The sequence below is a fragment of the Schistocerca piceifrons genome, chromosome 2, assembly GCF_021461385.2.
Source record: "Schistocerca piceifrons isolate TAMUIC-IGC-003096 chromosome 2, iqSchPice1.1, whole genome shotgun sequence".
Taxonomy (NCBI): Eukaryota; Metazoa; Arthropoda; class Insecta; order Orthoptera; family Acrididae; genus Schistocerca; species Schistocerca piceifrons.
Window position 1 is genome coordinate 528,277,430 of NC_060139.1, and position 11,333 is coordinate 528,288,762.

The window sequence follows — 11,333 nt, forward strand, 5'->3', positions numbered from 1 at the left end:
GAGGAACTCCCCGGGGTGCAAGGCCAAGCCGGGACTGCTGGCGGCATGCACGCACTGTCGGATCGTGAAGCGCTATCTGCGAGAGCGACCAAGTTCTTTGCCCACCGAACCTGGACGCTGAAATTGAGTGATCAGTTAACCTGTCACGAATCCTCAGCTATTGTGACATCTGTTTGTTGATTTGCGGGTCGTTGCTCCCTGGGCCACATATTATGTGTTGGAGTCAGCGAAATCTTGCAGCTGTCTTCCTGTATTGTGATTAATTATTAAATTGACTGTTACTTACCAGTGAAGTGCACTAGCGGTATTTTCTCTCCTGTGGCCATTAACGTCCCACTTACCTGTCCTGATCCTTAGCGTACTTTTCCAGCAATGTGCCTTTCCTCATTGTGTTGATGCTGTCCGGCATGGCATGTAGTTCGACAGCCTTTTAAGTTGTTTGGTTCATATTTTCCTAGAGCGGTTATTGTTACCTTGGCTGTTTTCAAACGCCAATTTCTAAAGCCGTAGGAGACATTTTAGTTTGAACTGCTTTGCGAGGTCTTCGGCGGTGTATTAATTCAGTTCTTTTTTAAATTTTACATAAAGGCCTTCAGCTATCTTAAATTAAAGTTTTTCTTCGTATCCTCGTCCTCGTCTGATATTTTCCATCATTGTGCCATTGGTCGGACAAAAGGGAATTGGTTAAATTGTTGGTTGGTCCTTGGGCCATCCCTAGTTTGGGTTGCCATTGGATTATTTAACTTCAACTATTGGTTGTCTGTCTCACCTCACCCTACGTTTGATCTGCCTTCTCAGGCCGACCCTTGGAACGTTCTGAGCACCATTTGTTCTCTTTGTTTTAGATCGTGATTTTAATTTTGGTTTGAAGTATTGTGCTTGGTCTTTGGCTGTGTATTAATTCAGTTCTTTTTTAAATTTTACATAAAGACCTTAATCCTTCTTAAATTAAAATTCTGAAGATTGATTTTATTTTCTTCCTTAAAATTTTTTCTATCTGAAATTGTTTGTAATCCGGGCCCTAAGTCATTAGTTGTTCGATGTGTTATGTGTAGACTTCCACCGAGGATTTACGTAAACACCTTTTAATAAGGCATTCAGCCATGTGTATTCTTTAAAGGAAAATTTTTTATATGAAGGAAGGGGTTTATTTTAAATTGTTTTTCTGACTTGTTGTTCAGGGCTTTAGCCATTGTTTCAAATTTGTTTCTGGCCTTCAGCCATGCAATAAGTTAATATTTCTTTAATTGGGCATTCAGCCATTCAGTTGTAAATTTAAAAAGGAAATTATTAATGTGCGTTAATTATAGTTTTCCTTACGACGTGTAGTGTAGGCCTTCAGCAGCTAACTGTTTTCCACTGCATGTTTCTTTTTAAAAAGTTTTACCTTCTGTTTCTGATTGCTTTTGATTTCTAAGCCAGGCCTTTAGCCGTTCTTTTCTTTGGTGTGGTTTTGGGCCTTCCGCCCCGAAAGCATCTCAAGTTTTCTTTAACTACGCTTTCAGCCGTATTGTCTAATTGTGATCTTTTAAAGCAATTCGTAACTAAGTGGTTCTTAGAATAATAAAGTTGTGTGTTTGATTGTGCAACTCACAGTAACTGTTTATGGCCCCACCCACAATCATAGCCTTGTCCTGCGTACTCTCTGAGTACCTACCAACCAGGTTTCAGTACTCTGTGTTGCAAATATTTCACGCAATATCCAGGAAAGATAAGGCCAAGCCACTGTCTCAGTCGTAAGTCTCTACTGTAGGCACCGGGGTCCTCGATCCAGTGAATGTGTTAAGGTCGGAACTGGGTATTGGGATGGTACGAGGTTTGCATGAGTGGATGAACTGCATTTTGTATGTTTAATACACAGTTATAGTTCGCATTTGTGTGAAGCTACAGGTAAGGAAATGTATTCTACGATTGAAATATAACAGTTAACGACATGAAACCACAGTTTACTGTGTCAGATTACAACTATTACAAGGCCAACATGAAGACAAAAAATAGGCAAAACCACGTTTTTAAATACTAAATTTTGCAGTCAGTTCTAAATGTATAGCTGATCTATTGCCATCGAAAACTATCATAAAGGAGGTTTAGTTCATTCCACCGGTTTTTGTTGTTAGAAAAAGAGGTAAGTTCTGACGCTGCTGGAATTTCTGGTGTTCTCTGGAAATTGTAGATGTCTTCAGTCAGCAGTCCAGCCATCTGGTCTTCACTCAATCACAGGCTAGTTAGCTCCTGCAGGATGAGCCGACAGACTTGCAATGCTTCTAGTTCGTGGGACAGTCTGACAGGGTTGGTTTACATAGACTCTTTGGTTTCACCACGTAAACTACAACAAACAGAAGGAAATATGTTTTAATAGAGTTAGAAATCATTAATAGAATTATATGATATTTCATATTTACTATTGGTAACACAGTGATAAGGCAACGCATATCTTGTATGGCATGAAAAAGAAATACATTCCCATGCTTCTTGACAGAGCATAGGGGAACGATGCGGGAGACCTGCACCACCGTACTAGGCAAGGTCATAATGGAGGTGGCTTGCCGTTGCCTTCCTTCGAACGTAACAGCGATGAATGATAATGATGAAGACGACACAATAACCCCCAGTCACCTCAGGGCATGTGAAAATTCCTGCCCCTCCGGGAAGCGAGCCTGGTACCCTGTGCTCGGGTAACGGGGACCGCGAGACCACGAGCTGCGGATATACAAGGCGTGTTTTTTAAGTAAGTACCGTTTGAAATTAAAAAATGACGTGGTAATATATCTCAATAATTATATTTTTACATGAAACCCTGTACCTTAATCTACTTTTATAAATAATTTCCGTCAATATTGAGGCACTTGTCATAACGTTGTACCAGTTTTTGAATAACCTCCTCAGAGGAGTCTGCCGCCTGACTTTTTAACCACTGCATCACCACTGTTTTGACTTCGTCAGGTCTTGAACACCGCCCAGGTGTTTCTTCAAGCACAGGAACAGATGGTAGTCACTGGGCACCAGAATATGGCTGTACAGGGGATGATCTAGACTTTCCCATCGAAAACATGTGATGTTATCTTTGGTCTGATTCGCCACATGCGGACAGACATTGTCTTGCAGCAAAATGATACCGTTGCTGAACTTGCCACGTCTTTTGTTCTGAACTGAACGGCGCAGATTGTGGAATGTCTTACAGTTAGCTGCTGCACTGATTTTCGCATTATGGGGCAGAAATTCCACAAGAAATACTCCTTTTCTGTCCCAAAAACCTGTGCACATTATTTTCCAGGCATAAATTGTTTGCTTAAACTTCACTTTTCTGGGTGAATCTGAATGCCGCCATTCCATGGACTGTTGCTTTGATTCTGGTGAGACTTAGGCCACCCAAATTTCATCACCCATAATAATTTGGCTTATGAAATCATCACCATCGTTGTGGTACCGTTCAAGAAAAGTCAATGTACTGTCTAAACGTTTGGTTTTGTGTACATCTGTCAACATTTTCGGTACAAACGTGGCGCAGTTTTCGGTAATTAAAGTACTCATTCACAATGGCATACAAAACACTACAAAAAACATTAGGAACGTCATCCCGCAAGGTGGAAATCGTAAAGCGTCTGTTTTCTCTCACCTTATTGTCCACTTTCTGCACCAAATTTCCATTAACGACCAAAGGACGCCCACTCTGTTGTTCATCTTGCACATTTGTGCGGCCATCTTTAAATGTTCTCATTCACTTTCTTATCATTCCATCAATCATAAATTTTTCTCTGTAAACTCACAGATCTCAAGATGAATATCGATCGCATTTAGGCCTTAAGCAATAAGAAATCTTATAACAGCCCGTACTTCACAGTCAGCGGGACTGACGATTATCGGAGGCATCTTAAACACTCAGTACACAACGTAAACAAGGAAGAATCAGACTGTAATGGCGTCGGTGCGTAGACAACAAATGTAGGTACGCAGTGCGCATGCGCAGCATGCCGACCGCAGCGCTGGGGCCGCGTTGTGGCAAAACGTTACTTATAAAACGGGCCTCGTACACTGCATGGATTCCATTTTCAGCGTTGTAGAAAGATTATGTTATAACCGCATAACACTGTGAATGTGGGAGATGCGAGACAGATGCACTACAGAGAATGTCTTTTCCATATGTACCAGTGATAGGTCTTTGGGATCTCGTATTGATTTACCACCTCCCCAGAACAGTAAGTACCTAACTCGTTCACGCGTTTTGAACAGGCTTTCCTTCAATGGAGTGGGAAATACCTTGTTTGCTCTGGACCCCAATATTTATGAAGGCATGTGTTAATAGGCGGTGACTGTAGTTACGAGTACCGTGATGGTGGTGCAAGCCTCGTAACTGCTGCCAAGCGCCGTGTTAGCGGCTTCCTATCCTTACCGCAGCCTGAGACAGAATAGGAAACGCGTCGCCCTGTGTTCCGAGGAACGGTTATCCCACAGATTTTGTACGATTAGACTGCGTCATAGTCCCTCCTAGCTGTTATCATTGCCCGATAGTCATTAAAGGTCCCCTCCGTGTCCTTAGCGCAGTGACTATAGAAAGTTTCTTACGAAATAGGTCATCGTCTCTCTAAATATATATAGTCATATTTATCAACGTCACTAACAACCGCTCATTTGAGGCCTTTAAAACCACCATCATCGTATTCCTCTCCGTGTCAACTTATGCACCGACCGATATTCGGTCCAGACGTGATTCGACATCAGCTGTTCAAATGGCTCTGAGCACTATGGGACTTAACATCTGAGGTTATCAGTCCCCTAGAACTTAGAACTACTTAAACCTAACTAACCTAAGGACATCACACACATCCATGCCCGAGGCAGGATTCGAACCTGCGACCATAGCGGTCTCGCAGTTCCAGACTGCACCGCCTAGAATCGCACGGCCACTCAGGCCGGCTACTGTAAGGTCACCGCCTCTTTCCGATGGCGGACACGGAAAGCCAAGTATTCAATAGTTTCTGTTGTAGAATGCTTTGACCCAAATGATTATGAAGCCAGATTGTTTATATTCTTACGACTGCTAGGGCTTTTAAGTACACAATGTCGAAGGAGACACACACAGGACTAATTTTTCTTTCTAAATTACGTCTACAGGTGACTCTGAAGTCCATTAGAAGGTTATACCTACATTCTTTTGCTTACACAAAACCGTTAAGTCGTATTAACCACGCGCTGAAGAAACAATTTTTGATTCAATGGAAATCTCATTTAGTACTTCGACTGCGCTATTTTCCACTCCTTCTAACTCGATATTTTGGTCTGACACAATTAATGTGCTGTTACCAAGTCCTGGTTTCAGGCTTCACTGGCTCCCTAATACTCCCCCGAGGGCTTCTGCTATTTGTAAATGCCTCAGATTCTGGATAATTTTTGCAGTGCTTCTACGGTTGTTTAGTAATATGGTGCATCATCGTCTGTATTAATCACTTAGTACACTGGAGATCTCTGCTGCTGCTATTTCTGTGTGTTTGTGCATGAATTTAATCACAAGATGATCTATCGTACTAGGTGGCGTCCGGTACATTTGCTTAGCATTGTACAGTTAACCTAGTTACTCGTTTTGTACGTCAGTTGGTTGCTAAGTTTTGAACTTTTCCAATTTTGTATCCTCTTCCATTTAGTATAGACGTATAACGAGTGTTACAAAATTGTTGAGGCTTTTTAGAGATGTTCATTCCTCTTCAATTGTACTGTCTATTGATCTATTCCTTACTGCGGTATCTATAGCCGTAGAGAACTTTAACCGTATCTCGTCATTCCTTAGTACTTCTTTGCGTATTTATTGAACTTCAGCCTACTCTTCATTACTACCATATTGTGATCTGAGTTTATATCTGCCCCTGGGTACACCTTAGAATCCAATACCTCATTTCGGGATCTCTGTCTGACCATTATGTGGTCTAACTGAAATCTTGGCGAATCACTCGGCCTTTTCCAAGTATACCTCCTCCTCTTGTGATTCTTGAAGAGAGTATTCGCTATTACTCATACTAGCTGAAACTTGTTACAGAACTCAATTAGTCTTTCTCCTCTCTCACTGCTTGTCCCAAGTCCATATTCTCCTGTAACCTTTTCTCCTACTCCTTCTCCTGCAACTGCATTCCAGTCCGCCATTACCATTAGATTTTCATCCCCCTTTATGTACTCAATTACCTTAGCAATACCGTCATACACTTTCTCCTTCATCTTCAGCTTGCGACGTCGGTATGTATACCTGAACTATCGCTGTCGGTGCTGGTTTGCTCCTGATTCTGATAAGAACAACCCTGTTACTGAACTGTTCACAGTAACATACTCTGTGCCCTACCTTCTTGTTCATAACTAATCCCTGTCCCTTTGCACCATTTTCTTTTGCCTACACTCATCTGACCAGAAGCCCTTGTCTCCTTTCCATTTCACTTAAATAACCCCTACTATATCTGAGTTGAGCATCTGCATTTCCATTTTCAGATTTTCTAACTTCCCTACCACGTTTAAGATCCTGACGTTACACGCCCCGACTCGTAGAACGCTATCCTTTCGTTGATTATTCAATCTTTTTCTCATGGTAACTTCCCGTTGCTAGTCCCATCCGAATGGTGGACTGTTCCGGAATCTTTTGCCAATGGAGAGATCATCATGACACTTCTTCAATTACAGGCCACATGTGACACGTTATGTGTCTTAATGCAGTGATTTCCATTGTTTTTTACATGCTCATGCCGTTGGTCATTGCTGATTCTTCCACCTTTATGGCCAGTTTCCGGCCCCTAGGACCAAAGAGTGTCCTGAACCTATATCTGCTCCTCCGCCTTCTTTGGCAAGGCCGTTGGCAGAATGATGGTGACTTCTTATGCTAGAAGAGAGGGGCCAACAAGGGTGACTGCTAATCAAAATTGAAGCAATGTCTGGATTCGAACGCGGGATCGAAGACTTCTTGATTAGAGATCAAAAATGCTACCGCTGCACCACCCTTGACTCACAATGTGTTGCCACTTATACCACGTGAACATTGTCGAACTCGCTCTCCAAGGCCTGCTGTGGTGGAATGCTTCAATGCTCCCTCTACCCTCCTTAAATGGCCAAGCCTAAGATGTTTTGTTGTAAGTTGCGTTATCGCCTTCTGTGTTTATTGTTGACACGTGTTACTGATAAGTGTTGGAGTCGCCTAGACCGCGCCTCGTGAACTATGTACTTGTTTTCTTCAGCATGATGCCGTAAAGTTCAAAATGTGTTTCACGAATGTGTCATTTCAAATTTTTTAATTGTTAGTCGGTCTACGTCAGTGATATAGATCAAGAAATAAACTAAAAAGACGACCATTTTACATTAGCCAGTGATCACAGTTATTTTATCGAACAAGAGTATCATTCAGAGGAAGAACTTCAGGAAAGTTGTGATGGGGATCTGTCTGTTTCTTCAATGAAATACTTAAAATGTCTGTTACAATCGAATGTGTTCTGAGTGGTGATAAAAATGTAGTTCCCAGCAATGTATATCAATTTGGTAGACATACTTTATGCATCAATCGGTTGGAATTTTTATGCGCTAACCCTGGAATTTAGTTTTATTTGGAAATTTATTTGCTACAGAGATTGTATAATTTCCAGACTTTAATATGGTTCAAATGACGCTAAGCACTATAGACTTAACATCTGAAGTCATCAGTCCCCTAAACTCAGAACTACTTAAACCAACTAACCTAAGGACATCACACACATCCATGCCCAAGGCAGGATTCGAACCTGTGACCGTTGCTGCAGCGCAGTCAGGGACTGAAGCACCTAGAACCGTTCGGCCACAGCAGTCAGCTTAGAATGTAAAATTCAGTAGTCTCACAGTCTATTTATGTGTACTATTTAAACGAAGCACACACAAGTATGTGCTTTTGTTTGATAAATAGTAAAATGTTGCAGGGTTTGTTTAGTGCAATAAAATAAATTATAAGCATTTAAACAACACATAAATAACTGTAAAAATAAATGTTATATAGCATAAAAATTTCAAATGATTTTTGCCTTAAATCTCGGTTTAAACCTAGGGGTCCCAGAGACCCCACCTCGTGGTATACGTTACAGAAAAGTCTTCTCGGGAGTTAAGGGTTGGCAGTCTGTGGTTATCTTGTCAATATTGCATAGAAAATCGTGTTATTTAAAGTAACGTACCCTTCGGTAGCAGGTTGTAGCAAGAATACAGCTTCAGTGAATTAGCATACAAGTAGAACTTGTTGTCTGCCTGGACACAAATGGTATCTTCGTCCTCTTCCGCATACGACGCTGCCACCAATGTTCTCACAGCCGGGTTGGTGGCGGACGGCTGTTCCTGACCCTGGCTGGCGGCAGTGGTCGACTCTTCTGGTTGTCCTTGGACCACCGCAACTGCGACCAGTGCTGTAGAAAACAATGAACAGCTTGTAACTTTGTCCACTGCCTGTTAGTGCCACTTCACTCTGATACTACTGTCTGGACTTTGACTCAGGCAAGTGCTAGCTTTACAATACCGAGATGCAGTGCAACTCTGCTGACTCGTGCCACAACTCTGCCACTTGATAATGTATCGTGCTATGTTGACTGGTAGTCCCTATGTACCTGAAATCCAATGTAACTGATATGAGGGAAACTGTAGCAGGAGAATACCGCACATTTGTGACATTTGCGTAGTATATTTTAAGACATACTGTACCACTACAAGAGACTGTTTTCGGTATCTAATTGCAAATATAACTCAACATATCGCTCTTAATGGAAAAAAACGACAGTTGGAATGATAATTTCAAGGGTACAACAAGGAAGTGTATTATGAACAGCTTGTGAAAAACATTTACGTTGTACTTTTTTTTCTGCAACTGCCAACATAATGGAAACCTGTTGTCACTAACAGTGAATAGCGAACACCACGTCCTTTAGCGATGAATGCAGATCGAATGTAATAGAACCCGATGCCTCAGCTACTTCCTTTCATATGTTTATAACATTTTTTTTGTGACTGTATGTATTTATGAATATTGTCAGTAATTAGATTTTATCAAAATGTAATATGTGCCGGATGAATGCGTAAGAAATAATTATGCAGATCGTTGTAGTAAATACGCTGGCAGTGTCAAGAAAATTATGCTGAACTAACACAAGGAATATATTTCATAGAAAAATAACATCGTTGGCGCGATAACATGCAGTCCTAGAAGATAGCTGAGATGAGGAGCGAAGCATCTGTGGTGTGGTACAGACGTATGTGTCGGCGCACAAATGCCAGACGGAGATTGTTATGGATGTTGAAAATTAAACAAGACTGCTCTGTGCATAAATTTTATTCAAGCTGCCAACTAATCAAGAAGAGCGTACTGTCCATAGTGAATTTCTTAATAAGGATTATATCGTACAACAAACAACTTATCGCAAAGTAAGATTCAGCCAGTATTTTCGTAGCTCTGTTATAGGCATGCAAGCGTAATAGTTGCTTTTTGGGAGACTGGTCAAAGAAAACTTGAAAAACCCAGCTCGTTAACCATCAACAGCGTACTACCCTCACACAATAACTTCCCCAAAAAGGCATGACTACAAGGAATAGTAAAAAGAAAACAGATTCATTTAAAGTTACAACTGAATTTCAATAAAATAATCATTTTAATAAAAAGCTGTAGCATCTGCAGTTACTGCACTACTACGGTATTGCAGACAAACAGTTCAAACTAGAAGTGATTTAAGTGTAACTCATATTTCAGTGATATAAGTATGCTGGCTATTTTACGATTTTATGTTGTGTTCTGTAAATGACATTACCTGCATACGTCTACGAAACGTTAGTATTGAAAAGTAATTGTTGGCATGAATGACAGTTTCTGCGGCATCATTTTCAAAGTAACTGGTAAAGAATAATAGCCTGTTCTGATCAGATTAAATATATTTTCAAACAGACAGCACTATGATAAGTTACGTAATACAGTATATTTTCTATGGAGTGTTGCTTGTCGTTGCACAATTATAATTAACATTATTGCATGCCAGATTAAAGGCTTCAGTGTGCATGTTACACTTGTTTTCTACATCGAGGCTCGCGCAATGGGATTTTATCTATTTGCCGCATTATCTTTCTTGTCCAGTACTTGTGTGATTAGCTATTTACCAAATGTAACTTTTACCCGTTTTGGAGCTGGCGGCCTTCCAATTCTGCAATCTGAAGTCATCCAGACAACATTGGCATATCCAGTTACTGCTACCTACAGTAAAACTTTATTTATTTCCATTCTTTTACATTTATGTTATTGTTGCATACAGTCAACACTGGCATGGTAACGATTAGCTCGTAACTCTCTACACTTTATCAGCATTGATATTCGGAATAGATGCCTTGTTTCCATTTACTATGGAACAGAGGTTACATGTGTCACATTACAATATGAAGATTATTTATGCTGCTATACAGCAACAAATTAATGTGGTCTCATTTGTTTACTCATTAGTTTATTGCATTCTGTGGATGATTCGAGATACCAAGCAGCTTAAATAGACTTTATGTGTTTCACAGTAGTGAAGATGAACAAGTTTTGTGTCCATCTATACCTATCTTGTGTTGTCCTTTTCGGTTTCCAAGCCTGTAAAATGTGTTATAGACTCTTTCCCGCTATTTTCGAGTTCACGTGCCACTACTAGCCTTCCGTCTACTGCTCGCTACCAATCCTAGTTAGCTATTCACAGGTACATATGTGACGCTTAACATTGGTAATTGTTCGAGTCCTCTCAGAGGAGTGAAATTGTTAGTATAGACAACACCAACACTTTTCGTCGAGAATCTACGCGCTGGCACTGCTCAAGATCGCAAACAAATGGAAAGTTCTTCGTAGGACCATGTTGATTAACAAAGCTGCTCCCCATTTCTATTACGTCACCAATTGTGGCAGTGAACAATTCTTCGCAGAGTGTAAAAATAGACTTTCAAGCTAACTACAAACTCAGAAATTACATAAAAAGAGGGCAAGAAAAAAAGTTAATCGTGAAGGAAAATTTATAAACTCTGCCAATACTTACCAGCAACAAACAACAGAGCAGCCTTCATTGTAGTCGCTAAGAAATACTACTGCTCTCTGTCTTACATTTTCATTTATATATGTTTAAACTACCGCTGACATCATCGAATGTTATCGTACCGTTCCCGTTCTCTCTTTCCGTTCCACGAACTGTAGCTGCAGCAACAAACAACAGATTGACTTTCCTTGTACTTGGAAACCTGTATTACTGTTAGCTCTGACACATTTATTATCAACGCTATTTCAGCAACCGTTGTCAAAAAATCGGGTTATCATACAGCACCGTTCATTTTTTCCTCATTCGGTGTTATAG

The 11,333-nt window shown here is 40.7% G+C and overlaps 1 protein-coding gene across 1 annotated transcript; it reads right to left on the bottom strand.

Moving 5' to 3' along the window:
* Nucleotides 1-1,925: 1,925 nt before the first annotated feature.
* On the bottom strand, nucleotides 1,926-11,120 carry LOC124777363. The gene is made up of 3 exons (XM_047252741.1): nucleotides 11,022-11,120; nucleotides 8,163-8,387; nucleotides 1,926-2,326 (listed from the first exon to the last, which is right to left on the bottom strand). Exons 1-3 carry the CDS (start codon nucleotides 11,047-11,049, stop codon nucleotides 2,265-2,267), a joined length of 315 nt encoding a protein of 104 aa, XP_047108697.1. The 5' UTR covers nucleotides 11,050-11,120; the 3' UTR covers nucleotides 1,926-2,264.
* Nucleotides 11,121-11,333: the final 213 nt, after the last annotated feature.